Raw genomic sequence first — 27,979 nt, 5'->3', positions numbered from 1 at the left:
GGGTATATAAGCTTGCCTCCTGATCAAGGAACTAAAGAAGAATTATTCTCTATGTATGCAAAGAAATTCAGCTTTTTTTGCCATCACAGGACAGCAAAATAAAGTCTAACCCATATGACAGCAATAGTTGTAACCAATCAGAGTGGGGTGGTAATGTCCACTGAGTGATCACCTTTCAGTGCTAGAACTGCTTTTCTCCATAAATGCCACCACTGAACAGTTCCATAGAGTGGGAGGATTTCAGAACAGTTGAAAATACAATTATCTTTTATAAAATATGAATTAGAAAATAAAACACAGTGAAGCCCTATTTATTTCTTACAGTAACAATTTGATTTCCATGTCAATATGGGGGAAAGCAACAGTTAAAACAGTTAATGCAAGTATAAAAATGAACAGTCTAGTTGAGAGAAAGTGGGGGGAATTTCAGGAGAAAGATTTTGGGAATTTTCTTCTGGGCAAAAGGCTGATTATTGGCCACAAAAGAAAGCTGGATAGAAGAAGGGGCCTGGAATCTAGACAGGTGAAATAGGAGGTAACTTTCACTATTACATACGCATCAGCAACGCGTAAACAGACAATAAGGTATTCACAGAATCACAGAGTTTGAGAGTTGGGACGGACCTCAGAGGCCATCTGGTCTAATACACCTAGGAAAGGAATCTCTGCTTCATGGTGGGGACGGCTAACAAGCGACTGTCCTGTCTCTGCAAGAAGACCTCCAGAGAGAGAGAGCCCATCCACCTTTCAAGGCATAGTTGGATAGTTTCAATTTTTAGGAAGTTTTTCCTCAATTAAAGCCCATACTGGTCTCTGCACCTTCCACTCACTGCTCTTGTTTCTCTCCTTTGGGGGAGTCTAATCCTTCTTCCAAATGACAGCCCTTTAAATACCTAAAGAACGTTATTGTCTTTCCTGAGTCTTCTCTTCTCTAATCTTAGTATGCTCAGTTCCCTCAACCAAATTTGCTAGTGACATGATCTACAATGATATTTAGCATAATACATACCTCCTACAGTCATTGATCTTGTCAAAGGAGAGTGAAGTGAGGTTCCATCATCATTAAACTGATTTTTAAGTTCTTCTGCAGATTGCAAGTGAAGTTGGAGAAATTCTGCAATTGCACCTGAAGCTGCTTCTTTAACAGGATCCATCATTCTTTTCAGAACTCCTCTGTCATCCTTATGGACTTTCAAACAAAGCTTCTCCATTTGTTGGATGTTAGAGCGGAGTTGCTACAAGGAATTAAAAAAAATCACCACAAATACTTCAGTATTCAACATTCAACTTGTACTGAGCCTTTACCCCTTATTATGTGCAATGACACTATGTTCCAGGGATATAAAAAGATTTTTTAAAAAAAGGTCCTTGATCTCAAGTAACACATAATCTAGTCAGGAAAATAAGACAAATATTCAGATAAATATTATTCAAATTGGAATAGAAATGCTTACTAGAAGTATAAAGTGACAATGGATCAGGTGAGGGATAAATCACATGAAGCTGAAGTGGTAGCAGGAAAAGCATTATGCGAGAGACAGCAAATGACCATATCCTGGATGCAGACAAAGTACTTAAGAAAAAAAAAGGAAATACCTTCTTGGGCCCTAAACTTGTAGACCTACATATAAAGTGATGGCAATAAACATTCCACTATCTATTTATAAAAAAATGTAATACAATAATCCTTCCTCAAAGCTCAGCATTACTTAGGCCTATATTAAGAAGTGAAGAAGAATTAAGAAGCCTCTTGATGAGGGTGAAAGAGGAGAGTGTAAAAGCTGGCTTAAAGTTTAACATCAAAAAATTAAGATTTTGGCAACTGTCAACATCACTTTCTGACAAATGGAGGGAGAAGAAATGGAAGGAGTGTCAGATTTTATATTCTTGGGCTTAAAGATCACTGAAGACAGTGACTGCAGCCATGAAATTAAAAGATGCTTGCTCCCTGGAAGAAAAGCTATGGCAAATTTGGACAGCATACTAAAAAAGCAGAGACATCACCTTGTCCACAAAAGTCAGTACACTCAAAGCTATGTTTGTTTGTGTTTTTTTTCCAGTAGCAATGGATGGCTATGACAGTTGGACTATAAGGAAAGCTGAGCACCACAGAGTTAAAGCTTTTGAATTATGGTGCTAAGAAAACTTTTGAGAGTCCCTTGGACAGCAAGGAGATCAAATCAGTCAATATTTAAAAGAAAGCTGAAGCTTAAGTACTCTGGCTACATAGGGAGATGGAATTCATTAGAAAAGACCCTGATGCTGGGAAAGAATGAAGGCCAAAGGAAAAGGGAATGGCAGAGGATGAGATGGATAGGTAGTGTTATAGAAGCAATGAAGATGTACTTGGACAGATGAGAGATAGTGGAGGACAGAAGGGCCTGGTGTGCTATGGTTCAAGGGGTCATGAAAAGTCAGACATGGGGTAGCTAGGTGGCACAGTGGATAGAGCACCAGCTCTGGATTCAGGAGGACCTGAGTTCAAATCCGGCCTCAGACACATAACACTTACTAACTGTGACCCTGGGCAAATCACTTAACCCCATTGCCTAACCCCGCCCCCCCAAAAAAAGTCAGACATGACTGAATGACTGAACAACAACAACGATCAGGTAAGGGCCTTATAACTAAAGAGGAAAACTTTAGAGAAGACCCAGGATTGTCAGTAATCAAAATGACTGAGTTTTGAGAGGCTATTTAAAAAGACAGCCTAATGAAATTGGGTCCAGGATATTTTTACCCTAGATAATAGAAAGCTGGTAGATGAGGGAGACTATACAGTGGACAAAGGAGCTTTGTTCAGAATTTAAACTGTGAAACCATACTGATTTGAACTAAATGAAAGAGGAGGAGGAAGCCTATCTGAATTATAGACATCTAAATTTAAGAATGGATTTGTAAAAAACATAGTTTTACTACCTTCAAGTACAGTACCTCAAAATATGCCTAATAGAGTAGTAGTCATAGGATCATAGATTTAGAACCAGAAGACACCTTATACATCATTTAGGGCAACCCCTTCATTTGATAAACTCTGGCCCAAAGATGTTAAATGATCTGTCCAAGATCACATGTAATTAAGTAGCAAAGCTACAATTTGAACCCAGGTCCACTGACTACAAATTCTGTACTCGTTCCTTCTAGATAATTTTCTTTAGTGGAAGTAATTTATAATAAAAATAATTCACATTCATTTAGTGCTTAATAATTTACAAAATAATTTCCTCATAAGAACCCTATAAGGTTAGTTAATGCAAGTGTCATAATTAACACATTTATGCATGCACAAATGCATGCTTCTAAGGCTGAAGATTAATAACATCTTATTTCCCCAAATATCTGCACCTGGGGATTTCTGAAAATCAAAGAAGCACACGTCAGATAAGAGACTTTGTATCAAAGGGAAAAGCTGGGAAGCCATTTTTGGAGTTGGCAAATCACCTCTGCAATTTGAATACAAACTTGGAGAATCAAATCATCCTTCCTGAATCTTGTCCTCCTAAGGCCTTGGTTGGCTATGAAGAATATTCTTTAATAAGTTTAATAAATCACATTTGGAGATAAAAATCTCATGCATGGGTTTTCTCTTTTTCTTTTCTTGGTATGGATGCTGAACTACTCACTTGTGGAGAAGTCTTTGCCACCAAATGTGGAAATTCAAATGGTGGGAGAAACTGGTCAAGTTTCCTCACTTTACATTTCTAGAATTCACAGAAAGAACCTCCATGCAAATTGTTGTAGTATACAGATCTAATTTAACATCATAGTACAGATATGTAATTTCCCATAGTATTAAGATACTATAAGGGCAGCTAGGTGGCACAGTGGATAGAGCATTGGCCCTGGAGTCAGGAGGACCTGAGTTCAAATTTGTTCTCAGACCAGACACTTGGACACTTGACATTTACTAGCTGTATGAACCCTGGGCAAGTCACTTAATCCCAATTGCCTCGCCAAAAAAAAAAAAAAAAATGCTATGCAAAATCTTCAAATGATGGGCACAGAGAGGCAAAGGCACACTGATCTGCTGAATAACGAGATCATACTAAAAAAATTCTCCAGGGAGAAAAAATGATTAAAATCACCACTATTGGGGACAGCTATGTGGCACAGTGAATGGAGCACTAGCCCTAGAGTCAGGAGGACCTGAGTTCAAATCTGGCCTCAGACCAGACACTTGATACTTACTAGCCGTGTGACCCTGGGCAAGTCACTTAACCACATTGCCTAGCCCCCTTCCCTCAAAAAAAAAAATCACCTCTATTTATTAGAAAGGGAAATGGGTAATTAAGATGGATGTCTAGGGGACTTGCTAAAAGTGAAGAATTAATATAAAAAGGCTTTCAAATTTATAAAAACACAAGTCACTCCCCAAATGATAAATGGTCAAAGCATATAAACAGGTAGTTTTCAGAGGAAGAAATCAAAGCTTTCAATAGTCACATGAAAAAATGCTCTAAGTCATTACTGATTAGAGAAATGCAAATTAAAACAACTCTGAGATACCACCTTGCGCCTATAGAATGGATAACATGACAGAAAAAGAAAACAACAAATGCTGGAGGGGATGTGAAAAAGTTGAGACACTAACACTGTTGGTAGAGTTGTGAACTGGTTTAACCATTCTGGAGAACAATGTGAAACTATGCCCAAAGGGTTATAAAACCCAGCATACGACTACTAGGTCTGTATCCCAAAGAGATCAAAGAAAAGGGGAAACATGAAAATATTTATACTAGCTCTTTCTGAAGTAGCAAAAAATTGGAAATTGAGGGGATGCCCATCAATTGGGGAATGGCTGAACAAGTTGTAATATATGATTGTGATGGGATACTATTGTGCTACAATAAATGCTGAGCAGGATGGTTTCAGAAAAACCTGGGCAGATCTATATGAACTGATGCAAAGTGAAATGAGCAAAGCCAAGAGAACATTGTTCACAATAACAATAACATTTAATGATGATCAACTGTGACGTAGCTATTAGACTTACTATCTTTAGCAATGCTTCAAGACAATAATGCAAGCCAATTCCAAAGGACTAATGACGAAAAATGCCATCTACCTCCAGAGAGAGGAAATTGATGAATAGTGAGTGCAGATTGAAACACACTTTTCAAAAACTTTATATGTCTTGGGGAGGGGGGAGAAGGGGTTGCATGTATTTTCTTTTGCAACATGGTTAATACAGAAAGGTTTTGCATGATTTCATATGTAAAATTGATATCATATTGCTTGCCTTCTCAAGGGGTGAGGGAAGGGTGGAAAGGAAGAGAATTTGGAACTTAAAATTTTTTTAAATGTTAAAATATTTTGACATTTAATTGGGAAATAATTTAATAAAATATATGTGTATATATGAATACATGTATATATATATGTAATATTCACACACATATATACACATACACATATATAGCCACTATGGTTCAGTGAATAGAGCACTAGGCCTTGAGTCAGGAAGACCTGAGTTCAAATCCAGCCTCAGACACTTACTAGCTGTATGACCCTAGGCAAATTATTTAACCTCTTTTTGCTTTAATCCACTGGAGAAGGAAATGGCAAACCACTCCAGTATCCTTGCCAAGAAAACCTCATGTACTATGGTCCATGGTGTCACAAAAAAATCGGCACGACTGAGCAACAGCTACTACATAAAAATGACTGAATAACAACTATATTTATATCTATATGTATATATCTATATCTATCTAAAGGGGGAGAGCTCCCAGTAGGAGTCCTTGATATTTTTCCTAACTGAAAGGTTAGGAAATAGGTATCCCTATCCTTGGTTATGTTAGCCTCCATTCTGACAGCTGATGTCAGGTATTTTGTTTTATTTTATTTTAAAATATATTTGTTTTAAATATTTTATTTATTTATTTTTAAAAGTTAACCACCTGTTAAATCTGCATAATTTTGTTGCAACAACAAAGTTGCATAACTTTGGAATCTCGCAACTTTATTTGTACTTACTTCTCTTCGTTACAACAGGAATGAATAGCTAAAGAAGACAAAAGATATAAATATATATGTACAAACATACATATATCTATGACAAAACATATATGACAAAAAATATAAACATAGTTCCACTTATACCAGAAATGAACATAGCTTAGGAGCCCCAAGTGGGTGGTTCTAATCAACTGGTCAATCTCAAAGCTCAATTTAAATTACTATGGGGTTGGCACAGCCTTGCCCACAAGTTTTCACACAATCACCATGAAAACTGATGTCAAAGTTATACAGAAATAGAAAGTGATTCCATCCCAGAGAAAGGATGAAGGAATATTGTTTTATAAAATAGAAAAGAATGTTTTATTTGGTAGATATCCACTTCCAGATGTGGTCATTTAAGAAAACTCAAAGTTCAAAATTACATTTTGCAAATCTTCATTTAAGCACACTGCACAAAAATGGATAAAGGCCCCATCTAACTTTAAATTAAAATGCTAGGACTGGCAGAATGATTCAGGACATAGTGAGGTTAATGAGCTAAGCTTCTTCATATATCCAGAGAGCTTAAAGAAGGGAATAAGCATTTATATAGCACCAACTACGTGCCAGGGACTGTACTAACATCTTCTACAACAATCTCATTTGGTCTTCACAACAGCCTTACAAGACAGGTACTATTTCTATTTTTCACAGTCAAGGAAACTGAGCTCACATAGCTACTAAGTGTCTGAGGCCACATTTGAACTCAGGTCTTGACTCTAGGCCCAATACTCTATATTCATTGTCTTTAGTGCTTAGTATGGTCAGACTCTATTTGACTCCTTTAAATTCTGGATAGATGTGGCTAGTAGATTGTTTCTGTCCCTTCAAAAGGAAATGAATTCTGGTTTATCTTTTTTGAAAAAATCATCCCCCCTACCCTCAATCTTGCATAATTCTTGAGACCTGAATTCGACATTCTTTTATTTTGACCTTGGCTTATATGTGAATTCCCTTTTGAGGTGCAATGTTATTCTGGCTTTGCTGTCTTTCTCTGGTAATGTGTTGATTCCCGGCCAATCTTGCAACTTTTTAATTGAAGTTGTGATTATTCTGTGTTAATACAACCTGCTTCCTCCTTATTCATATTGCTGCTATCCTAAGTGTCTTTCTTTGCTGTTGACCTGGATTCTTCCTTCTGGACTTCATCCCAGGCTGACCTCTGGTATAAAAAGAGCTTGACTATTCACCTGAATCCCTACCCTTGGTTACGTTAGCCTCCATTCTGACAGCTGGCCCAAGTATATCATTAGCAACTTTGTACCTTGCACCTGTTCCTGGTTCTCAGATGTCCACCAGAAGCTAATTTTTAGCATTATCCCACTTGAACCTCAGGTTAGCCTTATTGCACTGGCAGCACCTATTCAGAACTGACAATCACTGTGCTTATACACAGGAGGTGAGCAAGAAAAATCTGCTGGCAATGAAACTGGTCAGTAGCCTCCAAATCAAATAGGATAATGTACTGCAGAAGTAGGGAGCAGTAGGGGAGGGAAGTCAAGTTTGAAAAAGAAAGCTCTGCTCATCAGCCTTTCTAATGACATGAAACTACACCAGGGGTAGGGTACTTCTGGCCACTAGACTGGATCTAGTGATGCCACATTGGCCACTACCATTTCACCACTAAGGCATCCTGGAAAGTAATTTCCTTTCCCCAATTGATAAATGGTCAAAGGACATGAACAGATAGTTCTCAAATGAAGAAATTAAAGCCATCTATAGTCATATGAAAAAATGCTCTAAATCACTATTGATTAGAGAAATGCAAATCAAAATAACTCTGAGGTACCACATCACACCTATCAAAATGACCAACATGACAAAACAGGAAAATGATAAATGTTGGAGAAGATGTGGAAAAATTGGAACACTAATGCATTGTTGGTGGAGTTGTGAAATGATCCAACCATTCTGGAGAGCAATTTGGAACTATGCCCAAAAGGCTATAAAAATGTGCATACCCTTTGACCCAGCAATAGCACTTCTAGGGCTATATCCCAAAGAGATCCCACAAATGGGAAAAGGACCTCCATGTACAAAAATATTCATAGTAGCTCTTTTTGTGGTGGCAAAGAATTGAAAATTGAGAGGATGCCCATCAACTGGGGAATGGCTGAGCAAGTTGTGGTATATGAATGTGATGGAATATTATTGTGCTATAAGAAATGATGAACAGGCTGACTTCAGAAAAACCTGGAAAGACTTGTATGGTCTGATGCTGAGTGAAGGGAGCAGAACCAAGACAACGTTGTACACGGTAACAGCCATGTTGCGTAATGACTAATACTGATAAACTTAACCCTTTCTGGCAATACAAGAATCTAAGACATCTCCAGAGGCCTTGTGATGGAGGATGCTATACACACCCAGAGAATGAACTATGTAAGTTGAATTGCTATTTTTTTTTCTCTTCTGTTGAGTTTTGTTTCCTCTTCCTGATGGTTCCTCCTATTGGTTTTAATTTTTACTTAAAACATCATTAATGTGAAAATGTTTAATATGAATATAAATGTATAGCCTATATCACATTGTGCGCTGTCTTGGGGAGGGTGGTGGGGAGGAAGGGGGAGAAAAATTTTAAACTCAAAAGCATATGGAAATGATTATTGATAATCAAAATAAATTAATTTAAAAAAGAAAGTAATTTCCTTTTTGGGAAGCTGTTGTAGTTATTTTCTTTAGAGTAGAATTAATAAAAGGTTATGGAAAATAAAGGACATCAGTGAAAATAAGTAATTTCCACCAAAGTCTATTGTAACAAAAGCACTTTATCTTCTAATAAAACTTCAGAATATGTCTCCCTCTTAGTCTCTTTTCCTACTTTCCACTTCTGCTTCTCCCTTTCCCTCTGTGGTTCTCTCTTTGCCACTTTATCTCTTATCCTCTCAGTTGTCTTTTTCTTTCTCTTCCTACCTTTCCCGCCTTCCCCTCTTCCTTCCTTTCCCTCTGTTACATTCTCTAGTTTTAATTACAAAAGTAGGTGAATCAATTGTTTCTATTTTTTGTAACAAAACAACAATCCCAAACCCCACAAAACTATTTCTATACAACTGTATCACTTTTTATTTACTTGTCTGTATTTATTTTTCCGTATACATATTGTTTTCTTCTAACAGATTATAAGCCCCTTGAGGGCAAGGACTGTTTCATTTTTACCTCTGTATTCTCAATACCTATCATGATAGGCACATGTGCACAATGTGCAAAGGCACATAGTACTTAATAAATGTTTGTTGGATTTAATTATTTTTTACTTAAATGTAGCATTTAATTGTTTTTAATCTGTGGATATGTGGTCTTTAATAGAAAGGAGGTACCCCAATACTTCTCCTCCAAATTAAAATTAAATGAAAGCTAAAAGGGATGAAGAAATGTATTAAAATGGCACAACCAAGTGGAATAACAACTTAGTTTGATTTAAGGTTTAGCCTAGTCTTGACCTCTCCTGAACTTATTTTAACCTTTATACACTGTATATTTAGATGGAATGGTTTCATTTTCCTCATCTGAAAAAGAAGAGGTTTGAACCAGATGAGCTCTCAGATACTTTTCCAGCTCTATAACGTTATGATGCATTTTTATTTCATTTTATATTCTGTCCATGTTTACTTATTCAGGAGATTTTCTTTGAGAGCAATCTGATCTATTCCCAATCTTGTTGCTAATAATTTTTATCTTTTGTCATCTACTCTAAGTTTTCTATATCTTAATATTTCAAGAGAGCTGTGATTTAATTGGTATAAGTACTTCTTCCACAGATCAGAATCCCTCTACATTTTAGTAAATGAATTGCTATAGCCAAAAAACCTCATCATTTATTGACCAGTCTTCCGATGATACACATCCATCTTCAACTTTTGCTAGGCTGATCCTCAGATTAAAAAAATATAGTTTATAGCTAAACTTATATTCACAGCCTCTTCAACTTAGCAGGACCTGTCAACATTTGTGCTATACTCACATAATCTTTAAGGACCTAGGCTGATCTTCATGACATGATGAGGCAATAGTGAAGGTCTTTAGTTACACTATCTTTATCTATGCTATTAAAAAGTGAAAGAAATCATATTAGATTTGTAAAATAAGGGTCAATGGAATAGATTTAGCATTTTTTTTTACCATTTTGTAGTATAAATTCTTATTTCCCAGACTTTTTAGTCCATGACATAAATCTGTCAAATGCCCATCCAAATTAGAACGTTCAAAGCCAAAATGTCAGTAAGGTATAGGGCTTGAATGCCATAAGCAGAACAAATTCTGTTCTGGCCTGTCCATTGAATAAGAAAGTGAAAGACCTTTAGTTGTTTTTATTGTGGCAGGGTTGGAGTAAACAAGCCACAACTGAAATCAATATATGAAAACCAAATAAAAAGGAACTAAAGGGAAACAAAGTCTAAGTAAGCAAGCTAATGAACAAATCTAAAGACACAAACCAAGCAAGAGGGCTTTGACCTCCTTCATGGGATCCTATACAAGTGAGCAGGTCTAAATCTGTAGCACAGATGGATATAACTATGATTCAAGAGCAGAGACTAGCTGCCCTCTCCTATGATCTTTCACTCCCCATTGGGAATGGGCTGACAAAGGTTGGTAGGTATGTGTTGAAAACCAGAAGCAATTCTTACTTTGGAACTCTCTAGGAGGTTGGAGCAGCTGCTTATGGCAGAGAGATCACACTGACCATAAGCAGAATCTAGGATGACCTGGCAATTTTCCTTTCTTTAGCTCAGGTCCATTTACCTAGTGACTAAATTTCATTAGCAATGATTTCAAAGCTTGCCCTGAGCTTTTCACATTAGAGATGATCACAATGCCATCTTTAGTGCCCACATTACATATGTCTTTGATGCTACTTGTTCCACAGTACAACACTGCTTCTCCTCCCTGACAATTAAAAAATTCCAAAAAGAGTAAATACAATGCTTTTGTACTTTTATAGCATCTTTCTTGTAAGGAGCTCAAAATGCTCCATATATATTACCTCATCAAACTTTATCACATCTTTGTGATTTATTAAATATAGTAACATGAAAACAGTAATATATGAGTTTTCACTTTTGTCGTTGGAGCTTTAATAAGTCTATGGCTTCATTTTTGTGGGTACTCCTTCCACCAATACAGATCATAACTCCTTTGTTTCATCTAAATTCTATCCACTTTTTTTCTCATAAATACACCATATCGTATATACCCAATGTACTAGAATCCTATTCCTAGTTCTTTTGGTATTTCAGTATACCAATATATCATTGTGGCTATTCACATTTTATCTATTATTCTTGCTACATGACCACTCACCCTGTTTTGACTTCCTGATAATCTTTGTCATTATTGTTAATATGCTAGAGTCTGCTTACAACCATTACATGTCTTTCCATTTCTCTCTGGATTATTTAGAAAATTTAAGTTTTTCTGAGGTTTTTATGTTCCATGGTTCGTGGCCATATAGCATCATCATGATGCTACTAACATTGAGTTGGGAATTTGTAGCACTGGGCAATCTGAAATCTGAAAGAATTACGTGATTTCTTAAATGCAATTTAGCCCAATACCCTTCTACTTAATTGAGGACTATTATTCATCTACAGTACTTGTCCAGGGACAATTTGCTGCTACTTGAAGGTGGCTGTTGCCTCTGTAAGTGATGCTGCTATTAGCCATATGGAACTATCCAAGAATGTAATGGAAAAGAAATGAGAGGTATGCAAGAGAGAATCAATAGCTTGGAAAAAGAAGGACAAAATTTGACTGTAGAAAACAACTCCTTAAAAATACAATGGGCCAAATGGAAAAAGAGTACACCGAAGGAAACAATTCCTTAAAAAGTAGAATTGGTCAAATGGAAAAGGAGGCACAAAAACTCAGCGAAGAGAAGAACTCCTTAAAAAGTAAAATGGGCCAAATGGAAAAGGAGGTACAAGAATCTAATTGAAGAAAACAACTAATTAAAAATTAGAAGTGGTCTAGGGCTATATCCCAAAGAGATCCTACATATGGGAAAAGGACCCACATGTACAAAAATATTCATAGCAGCTCTTTTTGTGGTGGCAAAGAATTGAAAATTGAGAGGATGCCCATCAATTGGGGAATGGCTGAGCAAGTTGTGGTATATGAATGTGATGGAATACTATTGTGCTATAAGAAATGATGAACAGGCTGACTTCAGAAAAACCTGGAAAGACTTGTATGGTCTGATGCTGAGTGAAGTGAGCAGAACCAAGTTGTACACAATAACAGCCACGTTGTGCAATGACTAATATTGATAAACTTAACCCTTCCTGGCAATACAAGCATCTAAGACATCTCCAGAGGCCTCGTGATTGAAAATGCTATCCATATCCAAAGAAAGAACTATGGAAGTTGAATTGCTATTTTTTTTCTCTTCTGTTGAGTTTTGTTTCCTCTTTCTGATGGTTCCTCCTATTGGTTTTAATTTTTACTTACAACATCACTAATGTGAAAATATGTTTAATATGAATGTAAATGTATAGCCTATATCAGACTGTGTGCCATCTTGGGGACAGTGGTGGGGAGGAAGGGGAAGAAAAATTTTAAACTCAAAAGCATAGGGAAGTGATTATTGATAAATCAAAATAAATTAATAAAAAAACAAAAAAATTAGAAGTGGGCAAGTGGAAGCTAATCACTCTATGAGAGCAAGAATCAGTCAAACAAAATCAAAAGAATGAAAAAATAGAAGAAAATATAAAATACCTCATTGGAAAAACAACAGACCTGGAAAATAGATCCAGGAGAGATAACTTAAAAATCATCGGTCTATATAAAGGCCACGATGAAAAAAAGAGCCTAGAGAACATCTTCCAAGAAATCATCAAGGAAGATTGCTCTGATGCCCAAGAACCAGATGGTAAAATAATTATCAAAAGAATCCACTGATCATCTCCTGAAAGAGATCCCAAATTGAAAACGCCAAAGAATATCATAGCCAAATTCCAAAATTTTCAGGTCAAAGAGAAAATACTGCAAGCAGCCAGAAAGAAACACTTTAAATATTGTAGAACCACAGTCAGCATTATGCAGGACCTTGAAGCTCCTACATTAAAAGATCAGAGGGCTTTGAATATGATATTCCATAAGGCAAAGAAGCTTGGACTACAACCAAGGATCATCTACCCAGTGAAACTGAGCATAATCTATCAGGGGAGGAAATGGACATTCAGTAAAATAGGCGACTTCCAAACCTTCCTGATGAAGATACCAGAGCTCAACAGAAAATCTGATCTTCAAATACAAAACTGAAGAGAGGCATAAAAAGGTAAACAGAAATGAAAAAAACAAACAAACATGTTATTCAATAAGGGCAAACTGTTTACATCCCTACAAGGGAAGATGATATTTGTAACTCTTGAGAACTCTATCTTTATTACTATGTTTAAAAGGGGTATACATAGACAGAGGGTATGGGTATAAGTTGACTTTGATGTGATGATAAAAAAATCTAAGTGGTAGAAAGAGATTGTATTGGGAGAAGAAGAAAGGGAGGAGGCAGAAAAGGGTAAATTATATCACATGCAGAGACACAAAGACCTATTACAGTAGAGGGAAAGAAGGAAGGGAGAGGAATATTGTTTGAACCTTACTCTCATCAGATTTGGCTCAAAGAGGGAATAACATACTCAGTTAGATATAGAAATCTAACTTACCCTATAGGAAGTAGGAGGGGAAAGGGGAAAGAAAAGGGAGGGGGTGGATAGAAGTGAGGGCAGATTTAGGAAGGCAGTGGTCAAAAGTAAAACTAATGAAGAAGAAAAGCATAAAGTGGGGGGGAGAATAAGATGGAGAGAAAGACGGATAGTAATGATAACTATGAATGTGAATGGAATGAACTCTCCCATAAAACTGAAGTGGATAGTAGAGGGGATTAAAAACTATGATTCTACAATATGTTGTTTACAAGAAACATATTTGAAGCAGAGGGATACACACAGAGTAAAGATAAAAGGCTGGAGTAGAATACATTATGCTTCAGCTAGTAAAAAAAAAAAAGCAGGGGTAGCAATCCTATCTCAGACAAAGCAAAAGCAAAAATAGATCTAAGTAAAAGAGATAAGGAAGGAAACTACATCCTGCTAAAAGGTACCATACACAATGAAGTAATATCATTACTAAACATATATATACCAAGTGGTATAGCATCCAAATACTTAGAGGAGAAGTTAAGGGAGTTACAGGAAGAAATAGCCAAGAAAACTATATTACTGGGGGACTTTAACCTCCTTCTCTCAGAACTAGATAAAATTTAACCACAAAATAAACAAGAAAGCAGTTAAGGAGGTGAATAGAATTTCGGAAAAGTTAGATATGGTAGACCTCTGGAGAAAACTGAATGGGGATAGAAAAGAATATACCTTTTTCTCAATGGTACATGGCACCTACACAAAAAATGAGCATGTATTAGGGCATAAAAACATCACAATCCAAAGAAGAAAGGCAAAAATATTAAATGCATCCTTTTCAGATCATGATGTAATAATAATTACATGTAACAAAGGGTCATAAAAAGACAGACTAAAAATTAATTGGAAACTAAATAATCTAATCCTAAAGAACGAATGGGTCAAACAACAAATCATAGAAACAATCAATAACTTCATTTAAGAGAATGACAATAACGAGACAACATACCAAAACTTAAGGGATTCAGTGAAAGTGGTTCTCAGAGGAAGTTAAATGCTTACATGAACAAAATAGAGAAAGAGGAGATCACTGAATTGGGCATGCAACTAAAAAAAGCTAGAAAAAGAACAAATTAAAAATCCCCAGTTAAATACCAAATTAGAAATTCTGAAAACCAAAGGAGAGATTAATAAAATTGAAATTAAGAAAACTACTGAACTAATAAATAAAACTAAGAGCTGGTTTTATGAAAAAACCAGTAAAATAGGTAAACATTAGGTTAATTTGATTTAAAAAAAGAAAGACCAAATTACCAATATCAAAAATGAAAACGGTGAATTCACCACTGATGAAGAGGAAATTAAAATAATAATTAGAGGCTATTTATTTTGCCCAGCTGTATGCCAATAAATTTGACAATCTTAGTGAAATGGATGAATATTTACAAAAATATAAACTGCCCAGATAAACAGAAGAGGAAATAAAATACTTAAATAACCTCATTTCAGATAAAGAAATTGAACAAACTATCAATGAACTCCCTAAGAAAAAGTGTCCAGGGAAAGATGAATTGACAAGTGAATTCTATCAAACATTTAAAGAACAATTAATCCGAACACCATATAAACTATTTGGGAAAAGAGGTGAAGAAGGAGTCCTACCAAATTCTTTTTATGATATAAATATGGTGCTGATACCTAAACCTGGAAGAGTCAAACTAGAAAAAGAAAACTATAAACCAATTTCCCTAATGAATTATAGATGCAAAAAATTTAAATAAAATATTAGCAAAGAAATTACAGCAACTTGTCTTGAGAATAATACACTATGACCAGGTAGTATTTATACCAGGAATGCAGAGCTAGTTTAATATTAGGAAAACTATCAGCATAATTGACTATGTCAACATCAAAACTAACAGAAATCATATTATTATCTCAATAGATGCAGAAAAAGCTTTTCACAGAAATACAATACCCATTCCCATTAAAAACACGAAAGAGCGTAGGAATCAATGGAGTCTTCCTTAAAATGGTAAGTAACATCTATCTAAAACCACCAGCAAGCATCATATGTAAGGGGGATAAGCTAGAATCATTTCTAATAAGATCAGGGGTGAAACAAGGATGTCCATTATCACCACTGTTATTCAATACTGCATTAGAAATGTTTGCTTTAGTAATAAGAGAAGAAAAAGAAATTGAAAGAATTAGAATAGGCAAAGAAGAAACAAAGTTTTCACTTTCTGCAGATGATATGATGGTATACTTAGAGAACCCTAGAGAATCAAGGAAAAAAACTACTTGAAATAATAAATTTAGCAAAGTTGCAGGATATAAAATAAACTCACATAAATCACTGGCATTTCTATAAACTACTAACAAAGCCCAACAGCAAGAGATAGGAGAAATTCCATTTTTTATTAATTTATTTTTAGTTTTCAACATTCACTTCCACAAGATTTTGAGTTCCAAATTTTCTCCCCATCTCTTCTCTCCCCCTCCCTCATGACAGCATGTATTCTGAATACCCCTTCCCCCAATCTGCCATCCCTTTTATCACATACCTCCCTTCTTTTACCCTTTTCCTCTTCTATTTTCTTGTAGGACAGAATAGATTTCTACACCCCATTGCCTGTGGCATGTAAAAACAATTTTTCCCAGTTGCATGTAAACACAATTTTTCACATTTGTTCTCAAAACTTTGAGTTCCAAATTCTCTCCCTTCCTCTCTCCCCACCCACCTTCACCGAGAAGGCAAGCAATTCAATATAAGTTATACACATGTAGTCATGCAAAGCATGTCCATATAGTGGTCTTGTGAAAGACTAACTATATTTTTCTCCATCCTATCCTGCCCCCCGTGTTTATTCTATCCTCTCCTTTGACCCTGTCACTCCTTAAAAGTGTTTGCTTCTGATTACCCCCTCCCCCAATCTGTCCTCCCTTCTATCATTCCCCCTCTCTTATCCTCTTCCCACTTGTTTTCCTGTAGGGTAAGATAGTTTCCATACCCAACTGAGTATGTATGGTATTCCCTCCTTAAGCCAAATCTGATGAGAGTAAGATTCACTCATTCCCTCTCACCTCTCCCCTCTTTCCCTCTACTGTAAAAGATTTTTCTTGCATCTTTTACTTAAGATAATGTACCCCCATTCTACCTCTCCCTTTCTCCTTGTCCCAGGACAATCCTCTCTCACCCCTTAATTTTATTTTTTAGATATCATCCCTTCATATTCAACTCACCCTGTGCCTTCTGTGTGTGTGTGTGTGTGTGTGTGTGTGTGTGTGTGTGTATTCCCTCCAACTACCCTAATACTGAGAAAGGTCTCATGAGTTACAAATATCATCTTTCCATGTAGGAATGTAAATAGTTCAACTTTAATAAGTCCCTTATGATTTCTCTTTCCTGTTTCAGGCTTCTCTTGAGTTTTGTATTTGAAAGTCAAATTTTCTATTCAATTCTGGTCTATTCATCAAGAATGCTTTAAAGTCGGAATCACTGAGTGAGGCGGAGCCAAGGTGGCAGAGTAAAAGCAGTCAACTTGCTTAAGCTCTCCCCCAAAGCCCTCCAAATATCTGTAAACAACGGCTCTAAACAAATTCTAAAGCAGCAAAACCCACAAAAAGACAGAGTGAAACAAATTTCTAGCCCAAGACAACCTGAATGGTTGATCAGAAAAGGTATATTGCACCAAGCAGGGAGAGGAGTGCAGTTCTGCGTAGGTGCGCAGTGAACCTGGATCAGGCCTCAGAGGACTGAGTCGCAGGCAGCTGTGGCAGATTCCAAACTTCTCAACCCATGAACACTAAAGACAACTCAGAAAGTCAGTAGGAAAAGTCTGTGTCTGCGGTGGTGAGAGAGAAATGCGGTGGGGTCCCAGCCCCAGCCCCTGAGCGTGGCTCTGGGTCAGCAGCTGCCTCCAGAGCTTCCGGGCCACAGACTGAGGGGGAATCGAGTGGCTGATCAGAGAGAGATTGCAGGGATCTCTCTGCTGGTGCAGGATTCTCTCACTTTGCCCATGCTTGGATCTGGGTCACAGTTCTGGGTGGTGGTCCTGGGGCAAGGAGGAGCACTGGTGTGGTGGAGCTTATAGTGGCAGCGGAGAGGAAAACCTCCTTACAGTTCCAAAACAGAAAAGAGTGCTTGTGGTCACTCATAGACCAGAGCACAGGCCAGGAAAGGAGTAAACACCTCAACCCTGATCATAGCACCTTGGAAGAACTGAAAATTTACAGGTCCCTAGAAGTATCTCTGAAAACAGCTGCACACAACCCCTGAAGCTTGGGACAGTACATTCTTCACACTGGAAGCAGACTCCTACCTTAACAAAGAGTTTATAACTCAAGTAACTGTCTGGGATCACAAGCAAGCAGCACAAAAAGAATCAGATCACAGAATCTTTCTTTGGTAACAAAGAAGATCAAAACATATAACCAGAAGGAGACAACACAGTCAAAGCTCCTACATCCAAAGCCTCCAAGAAAAATACGAATTGGTGCCACGGAAGAGCTCAAAAAGGATTTTGAGAAGCAAGTAAGAGAAGTAGAGGAAAAACTGAGAGTGATGCAAGAAAATCATGAACAGCTTGCTAAAGGAGACCCCAAAAATAATACCTTAAAAAATAGCCTAGGGCAGCTAGGTGGCACAGTGAATAGAGCTCTGGCCTTGGAGTCAGGAGGACCTGAGTTCAAATCCAGCCTCAGACACCTAATACTTACTAGCTGTGTGACCTTAGGCAAGTCACTTAATCCCGATTGCCTCACTGAAAAAAAAAAAAAGCAAAAAAAAAAAAATAGCCTAACCCAAATGGGTTTTGCCAAATGGCAAAAGAGGTCCAAAAAGCCAATGAGGAGAAGAATGCCCTAAAAATGGAAAAGGAAGTCCAAAAGCTTACTGAAAAAAATACTTCCTTAAAAATTAGAATGGAGCAATTAGAAACTAGTGACTTTATAAGAAATCAAGACACAATAAAACAAATTCAAAAGAATGAAAAAATAGAAAACAATGTAAAATATCTCATTGGAAAAACAACTGACCTGGAAAATCAATCCAGGAGAGATCATTTAAAAATTATTGGACTATCTGAAAGTCATGATCAAAAAAAGGGCCTAGACATCATCTTTCAAGAAATGATCAAGGAAAACTGTCCTGATATTTTAGAACCAGAGGGCAAAATAGAAATTGAAAGAATCCACCGATCTCCTCCTGAAAGAGATCCCCAAAGGAAAACTCCTAGGAATATTGCAGCCAAATTCCTGAGTTCCCAGGTCAAGGAGAAAATATGGCAAGCAGTCAGAAAGAAACAGTTCAAGTACTGTGGAAACACAATCAGGATAACACAAGATTTAGCAGCTTCTACATTAAGGGACCACAAGGCAGGGAATATAATATTTTGAAGGGCAAAGGAGATAGGATTACAACCAAGAATCACCTACCCAGCAAAACTGAGCATAATCCTTCAGGGGAAAAAATAGACATTCATTGAAATAGAGGAGTTTCAAGCATTCTTGATGAAGTGACCTGAGCTGAACAGAAAATCTGACTTTCAGATACAAGACTCAAGAGAAACATGAAGAGGTAAACAAGAAAGAGAAATAATAAGAGACTTATTAATGTTGAACTGTTTACATTCTGCATGGAAAGATGATATTTCTAACTCATGAATCCTTTGTCAACATTAGAGTAGTTGGAGGGAAATAATTATATGTATGTATGTATGTATCTAGATAGACAGACAGACAGATAGACAGATAAATAGAGGACAGATAAATAGTGAGTTGAAGATGAAGGGCTGATATCTAGAGAATAAAATTAAGGGGTAAGAGAGGATTATACTGGGAGAAGGAGAAAGGGAGAGGTAGAATGGGGTAAATTATCTCACGTAAAACAGACAAGAAAAGTCTTTTACAGTGGAGGGGAAATGGGGGGAAGGTGAGAGGGAATGAGTGAATCTTATTCTCATCAGATTTGGCTTAAGGAGAGAATAATATACACACTCAATTGGGTATGGAAATCTATCTTACCCTACAGAAAATGGGGGGGGAAGGGGACAAGAGAGCAGGAGGACGATACAGGGGAGGGCAGATTGGGGGAGGGAGTAATCAGAAGCAAACACTTCTAGAGAGGGACAGGGTCAAAAGAGAGAATAGAATAAATGAGGGGCGGGATAGGATAAAGGGAAATAGGATTAGGGTTTCACAGTATAACTACTATGGAAGTGTTTTGCATGACTACACATGTATAACCTGTATGGAGTTGCTTGCCTTCTCAATGAGGGTGGGTGGGGAGGGAGGAAGGGAGAAAATTTGGAACCCAAAATTTTAAAAAACAAAAGATTAAAAAAAATTGTTTTCACATGCAACTGGGGAATAAGATATACAGGAAATGGGGTATAGATATCTATCCCACCCTACAGAAAAATTGAAGGGGAAAGGGATAAGACAAGGGGGGGAGAGACAGAAGGGAGGGTAGATTAGGGATATTCAGAATGCATTCCATTTTGGGGTAGGGGGAGGAACAAGATGGGGAGAAAACGTGGAACTCAAAATCTTGTGGAAGTGAATGTTGAAAACTAAAAATAAATAAATCAATTTAAAAAATTTTTAAAAAGAATGCTTGGAAGTCCTCTATTTCACTGAATTTCCATTTTTTCCCCTGAAGGATTGAACTCAAGTTTTGCTGGGTAGGTGATTCCTGGCTATAATCCTAGCTCTTTTAACCTCCAGAATATCATATTCCAAGCCCTCCGATCCCCTACTGTAGAAGCTGTTAAATCTTGTATTATCTTGATTGTGTTTCCACAATACCTGAATTGTTTCTTTCTAGCTGCCTGCAATATTTTCTCCCTGACCTGGGAACTCCGGAATTTGGCTATAAATTCCTAGGAGTTTTCCTTTGGGGATCTCTTTCAGGAGGTGATCAGTGGATTCTTTCAATTTCTATTTTGCCCTCTTGTTCTAGAATATCAGGGCAGTTTTCCTTGATAATTTCTTGAAAGATGATGTCTAGGCCCTTTTTTTGATCATGGCTTTCAGATAGTCCAATAATTTTTAAATGATCTCTCCTGGATCGATTTTCCAGGTCAGTTTTTTTTTCCAATGAGATATTTCACAATGTTTTCTATTTTTTCATTCTTTTGATTTTGTTTTATAATGTCTTGATTTGTCATAGAGTTATTAGCTTCCATTTGCTCTATTCTAATTTTTAAGGAATTCTTTTTTTCAGTGAGCTTTTGGACCTCCTTTTCCATTTGGCCAATTCTGATTTCTAAGGCATTCTTCTCCTCATTGGCTTTTTGGACCTCTTTTGCCATTTGGGTTAGTCTATTTTTAACGTGTTATTTTTTTCAGCATTTTTGGGGTCTCCTTTAGCAAACTGTTGACTCGTTTTTCGTGATTTTCTTACATTACTCTCATTTCTCTTCCCAATTTTTCCTCTACTTCTCTTACTTGCTTTTCAAAATCCTTTCTGAGCTCTTCCATGGCCTGAGACCAATTCATATTTTTCTTGGAGGCTTTGGATGTAGGAGCTTTTACTTTGTGGTCTTCTTCTGATTGTAGGTTTTGATCTCCTTTGTCACCAAAGTAATATCTATAGTCTGAGTTTTTTGCCTCTGTCTGTTTATGTTCCTAGCTAATTTCTTGATTTTTTAACTCTTTGTTAAGGTAGGAGTCTGCTTCCAATGTGAAGAATGCACTGTCCCAAGCTTCAGGGGTTTTGTGCAGCTATTTTCAGAGATACTTCTAGGGACCGGAAAATTTTCAGTTCTTCCAAGGTGGTATGATCAAAGGAGAGGTGTTTACTCTTTTGCTGGCCTGTGCCCTGACCACAAGCACTCTTTTCTGCCTTAAAACTGTGAGGAGGATTCCCTCTCCACCACCACAAACTCTGCCACACCAACGTTTCTCCTCACCCCAGGATGACCATTCAGGATTGTGACCCAGATTGAAGCACGGGCAAAGCAAGAGAATCCTGCCACAGCGCCAGCAAAGAGATCCCTGCAATCCTCCTCTGCTCAGCCACTCGATTCCCCCTACCATCTATGGACCAAGAGCCTCCTCGCTGGGACTGTGCCTGTGCTGGAACCAGACCATGCTCCTTTCTCACCTAGGTCTGGCAGAACTGTCCTACTGACCTTCTAAGCTGTCTTTGGTGTTTGGAGGGTGAGAAGCCTGGAAGCCACCACAGCTGCCTCAGTCCTGAAGCCTGCTCCAGGTTCACTGAGGCCCCATCTTTGCCTGAGTGGCCCATACTGAACTGCACTCCTCTCCCAGTGCCTCCCAGAGGTACAACCTCTCCCTGTACAACAGACCTTTCTCATCAACCATCCAGGTTGTCTTGGACTAGAATTTGTTTCACTGTCTTTTTGTGGGTGCTGCTGCTCTAGAATTTGTTTAGAGTCATGTTTTACAGGTTTTTGGCAGGATTTGGTGGAGAGCTCAAGTAAGTCACTGCTTTTACTTAGACATCTTGGCTCACCCTCCCCCCCCAGAGAAACTCCATTTAACATTACCGTGGACATTATAAAATATTTGGGAGTCTACATGCCAAAAAAACTCTGAAACTGTATGAACACAATTACAAAACACTTTTCACACAAATAAAGTCAGATCTAAATTATTGGAAAAATATCAGTTGCTCATGGGTAGGCTGAGGTAATATAATAAAAATAACAGTATTACCTAAATTAATTTACTTATTCAGCGCCATACTAATCAAACCACCATAAATTATTTCATAGAGCTAGAAGAAACAATAACAAAATTCACCTGGAAGAACAAAAAGTCCAGAATATCAAGGGAACTAATGAAAAGAAATGCAAGGGAAGGTTACTCAGCCATACCAGATATTAAATTGTATTATAAAGCAGCAATCATCAAAACTACTTGGTACTGGCTAAGAAACAGAGTGTGTATCAGTGGAACAGGTTAGGTATGCAAGACATAACAGTCAATGAGTATACTAATCTACTATTTGATAAATCCAAAGGCTCCAGCTTCTGGGATAAGAAATCACTATTTAACAAAAATTGCTGGGAAAACTGGAAAAGAGTATGGCAGAAACTGGTCATAGAACAATATCTTACACCCTATACCAAGATAAAGTCAAAATTGGTACAGGATTTAGATATAAAGATTGGTACTATAAGCAAACTAGAAAAGCAAAGAATAGTTTACCTTTCAAATCTATGGAGAAGGGAAGAATTTATGACCAAACAAGAGATAGAGAACATCTAGGGAATTAATGAAAAGAAATGCAAGGGAAATTAAATTACCCTGTCTCAGGAAAAAAAAAAAACAAAAAAGTGGACAAACCATAAATGAAGTCCCTAAGGAAAAAAAAATCCCCATAAAGAACAATTAGTTCAATATGATACATACTACTTGAAAAAATATTTAAATGAGTCCTACCAAATTCCTTTTACAACACAAATATGGCATTGCTAACTAAACCAGGAAGAGCAAAAACACAGAAAGAAAACTATAGACCAATTTCTCTAATGAATATCGATGCGAAAATTTTCAATAAAATACTAACAAGGAGATACTAATAGCAATGCTAGCTAATATCAACAGCAATAAATCACAAAATTCATACAGTATAACCATGTAGGATTTACACCAGGAATGAAGGGCTGGTTCAATATTAAGAAAACAATAAGCATAACTGACTATATCAATAACTAAAACAACAAAAATCATATGATTACCTCAATAGCTGTAAAAAAAAAACTTTTGATGAAATACAACATACATTCTTATTAAAAACACTAGAAAGTACAGGAATAGATGGAGCTTTCCTTAAAATTATAATTTTATCTATCTAAAGCCATCACCAAGCATTATCTGTAATGTGGGTAAGCTAGAAGTTTTCCCAGTAAGATCAGGTATGAAGCAAGAATGTCCATTACACCATTATTATTCAATATTATGTTAGAAATGATAGTTATAGCAATAAGACAATAAAAAGAAATCAAAAGAATAAGAATAGTCAGTGAAGAAACAAAACCATCACTTTTTGTGAATGATATGATTGCATACTTAGAGAACCCTAGAGAATCAACTAAAAAACCAGTCGAAACAATTAATAATGTTAGCAATGTTGCAGGATACATAATATATCCACTTAAATCACCAGCATTTCTATACGTTACCAACAAAACCTAGCAGGAAGAGATAGAAAGAGAAATTTCATTGAAAATAACTTCAAATGTTATAAAATACTTGGCAGCCAATTTGCCAAGACAAACCTAGGAACTATATGAAAACTTTTCACACAAAGACAGATCTAAACAACTAGAGAAATATTAATTGCTCATAGGTAGGTAGAGCTAATATAATAAAAATAACAATTCTATCTAATTTAATTTATTTAGTGTCATGATAATCAAACTACCAAATATCTTGATATATTTTATAGAGCTAGAAAAAATAACAACAAAATACATTTGGAAGAACAAAAGGTCAAGAATATCTAGGGAATCAATAATAAAAAAAAAGTGAACGAAGGTAGCCTAGCAGTACTAGATTACATGCAATTAAAAAGGTTTTGCACAAATCAAACCAATGCAGCAAAATTAGAAGGAAAACAGGAAACTGGGAAAAAAAAAACATTTTGACCATTAAGATGTTGTTTTGCTGTAGAATAATCAGTCTGCAGGAATTTGTAGATGGTTCTATAGAAAGCAAGAAGTATTGCTGTTGTTGATGACATTGTGTTTTTCATCAGTGAATTTCAGGTGGCATTACATATATTAATTAGCTTTCACAACACTCTGATAGTATTTGCGTCAATTTTTAAGATGGAGCAAATGAATCACAAAGAGGTTATGAGACTTCCTTAACACAGCCAAGAACAGAATCTAAAACTCTCTATCCCTTCTACTAAATCATGAGACATTCTTTAGCCTTCAAAGACACAACTCTAAAGTAAAGAAAAATGCCTGCCCACTTATAAATAGGTCACATGATGATGTCCTTTTAAAACCAAAGACAATTCTTGCTTTTGAAAGTAAACAAAATTTTTTATAAATCAGATCCTGCCTTGTGCTTCTCTACCAAATGTTTAGCATTCGTTATATATTCTACATAGTATCTTGTCCACTGTGGGTGTTTAATAATATTTACAGCTTTAGGAATATTACAAGTTTCCTCAGCGTGCAAAAAGGGCAATTTAAGAAATAAGATAAAATTATTTTGAATAATTATAGGAATGGATGAGCCTAGTACATCTTCCTATCCTCAAGAAAAATGGACCACATTTAAAATACTCCATAGAAATAACTTTAATAATCTTATGAGAAATCTATTTTACTAGCTAACATGCCTCAAATAAATTCTTATATCTATATAATCTTTGCTGCTGCTTAAGCCCACCTTTCATTACATATTTAACAGATACAGAATATAACTTTATCCTATGCTAAATAAACTCTTCTTACTGACCAATATTAAGCCATAATTCTGCTTCTCCTACCTCAGGGTAGAAATTCATAAAACTATTAAAACTAGAAAAGATCTTAGAAACTTCAGAGGCCATCTAGTTTAACCTCCTTATTTCAGATACATGGAAACTGAGGCCAAAGGAGTTTAAGTGACTTGACCATGGTCACATAAGTATGAGAGGTAGGATTTGAACTCAGGTCCTCTGACTCTAGAGCCAATGGTCTTTCCACTATGCTATGGTGCCTTTTAACCAACCTCTTCCTTTTACAAAGGGGGAAACTGATGTCCAAACAGAAAGAAAACATCTTTCCAAGGTCAACAATGATGTCTTAATTGCCAAATCTAATGACACCTTTTCTCAATTGTCATCCTTCTTGACCTCTCTATAGCCTCTGACACTGCTGATAACTCTCTTCTGGATACCTTCTCCTCTCCAGTTTTAATAACACTGCTTTCTCCTGGTTTTCCTCCTACTTATCTGATTGCCCCTCCAGAGTCTTTGTTGCTACATCTTCATCCAGGTCATACCCACTAATCAAAAGTCCTCTAAAAGTTCTGTCCTAGCTCCTATTCTCTTCTCCCCTTACTAACTTGCTTGGTAGTCTCATCAGATCCCATAAATTCAATTATCATCACTATGCAAATAATTCCCAAATCCATATTATCCAATTCTATCCTCTCTCCTGCGTGCCAGGCCCATACCACTCACTGCCTTTTGTTTATCTCTAACTCAATATGTCCAAAACAGAACTCATCTTTTTTTCATTCTCAAACTCTCTCCGCTTTCCAAACCTCCCTATCACTATTAAGGGCACCACCATCTTCCCAGTCACCTAGGCTAACAACCTTTATTTCATCCCCGACTCCATTTGCACTCCACAGATCCAATCTGTTGCCAGGTTCTGTTAATTTTACCTTCACAATACCTTCTGTATACATTTTCTTTTCTCTACTCATCCTGATAGAGGCTACTCTCATCACTTCAGGCATGGACTACTGCAATAGCTTTCTGATTGGTCTCCATGTTTCAAGTCTCCCCCAACGCTAGTTCACTCTTCACTCAGCTTCCAAAGAGATTTTCCTAAAGCACAGGTCAGACCATGTTTCACTTCTTCCCCACCCCCCTACCCTTCATCCATAAACTCCAGTGGCTCCCTATTATTTCTAGGATCAAATACAAAATCCCTCTCACTTAAAACTACCTTTGACCACCTGCCTCTTCATCTTTCTATCTTCATAGACATTACATTCCTCCACATACTCCAGTCAAGCAATATCAAATTTACTGATGTTCCCAGAACAACACGCTCCGTCTTTCAACTCTGTGCCTTTTCATTCACTTGACTTCAAGATTCAGCTCAAATTTTACTTTCTTCAGGTGACCCTTTCTGGTTCCACCTACTGTTAGTAATTTCCCTTTGAGATTACCTTCCATCTACTCTCTATAACTTATATGAATAGAAGTGTTTACATGCTGTCTTCCCCATTAGAATGTGAACTCCTTGAGGGCGGGCAATGTTTCTACCTTTCTTTGTAATCTCAGAGATAATATTTATAAAGCTTTTAGCACAATGCCTGGCACACAGAAGATGTTTAATAAGTATTTGTTTCCTTCTTTTTCCCTTGTCTTCTCAGAACTTAGCAGCACAGTGTCTGGCATATAGTAAGTTTTAATAAATGCTTGCTGACTGATTTACTGACAGAAGTTACTGACCCCAAGCCACAAGACCAGTCAGTTGCAGAGCCAGGACCAGAACTATGGTCTTTTAACTCTATGTTCAATGTTTGTTGTTGAGCATCTTTCACCACAGGGTATACTTTCTAAGCCTGACTCTTTAGTTCTCCAGAGACCCTCTAAATTCTTTCACCCTTCACATGGTGTGAATGCCAGAAATGAATATAATAATGTAACAAGTTAACAACCCACATTTATATGGCTCTTTAAGGACCGCAAAGAACTTTGCTCACAATAGTCCTGGGACATAAGTAGAGAAAGGCTATAACATGGAATAATTGAACTTTATAGAAACATAAGCTTAGAGGATTTTGAGCTAGAAAGGACCCAGAGGTCACTGAATCTAACTCTCTCATTTTACAGATGAGAAAACTGAAGCCCAGAGAGGTAACTTGTTTAAGATTAAAAGAGTAGAGGAGCAGCTAGCTAGGTGGCACAAAGAATAGAGCACTGGCCCTAGAATCAGGAGGACTCGAGTTCAAATCCAGCCTCAGACACATAACACTTACTAGCTGTGTGATTCTGGGCAGGTCACTTAACCCCAATTGTCTCATCAAAAAAACAAAAAACAAGATTAAGAAAGTAGGAAGAAAGTCAGTCAGTAAGCATGTATTAAGTATCTACTATGTACTGGGCCCTGTATTAAGCACTGGGGACAAAAGAAAGGCAAAAAACTGTCACTGCTCTCAAGGTCCCACAGTGTAATGGGGGAGATAACATAAAAACAACTATGTACAAACAAAATATATACAGGACAGACTGAAGATAATCAACATAGAGATGGCACTAGAGTAAAGGGGATCAGGAAAGGCTTCTTGTTGAAGGTTGAGTTTTCACTGGAATAAATGTGAAATCTTGTATTTGAATTTAAAAAAAAAAGACTTCAGAAGTACAAGATGGGGGTGGGGGTGCCACGGTTAGACTGCAGTTTGTCTGAAAAAGATCTAGAGAGGTTTAGTGAATCATGAACTGAATATGAATCAACAGGATGATATGGCAGCCCAAAAAGTTAATGCAATCTTGGGCTATGCTGAAAGGCACAGTTTCCAGGAATAAAGAGATGATATCTCTGCATTCTGCCCTGGTCAGGCAACATCTGGACAATTTCAGGTTTGGACACCACAGTTAGAAAGGATGCTGATAAGCAGGAAGGCAACTA

The 27,979-nt window shown here is 36.9% G+C and overlaps 1 protein-coding gene across 3 annotated transcripts in view; it reads right to left on the bottom strand.

Moving 5' to 3' along the window:
* The window catches only part of LOC114025787 (syntaxin-17-like), an 86,497-nt gene that overhangs the window by 28,771 nt on the left and 29,747 nt on the right, over nucleotides 1–27,979 (bottom strand). For all 3 annotated transcript variants that reach the window (XM_027839305.1, XM_027839303.1, XM_027839306.1), the window contains exon 4: nucleotides 1,010–1,235. In XM_027839305.1, the coding sequence (XP_027695106.1) occupies nucleotides 1,010–1,235 (226 nt within the window). The remainder of the gene's footprint in view (nucleotides 1–1,009; nucleotides 1,236–27,979) is intronic.

Source organism: Vombatus ursinus, unplaced genomic scaffold (assembly GCF_900497805.2).
Source record: "Vombatus ursinus unplaced genomic scaffold, bare-nosed wombat genome assembly UNPS02014832.1, whole genome shotgun sequence".
NCBI classification, from domain to species: Eukaryota; Metazoa; Chordata; class Mammalia; order Diprotodontia; family Vombatidae; genus Vombatus; species Vombatus ursinus.
The sequence above is the reverse complement of the archived record's forward strand: the minus strand, read 5'-3'. Positions and strand labels throughout refer to the sequence as shown.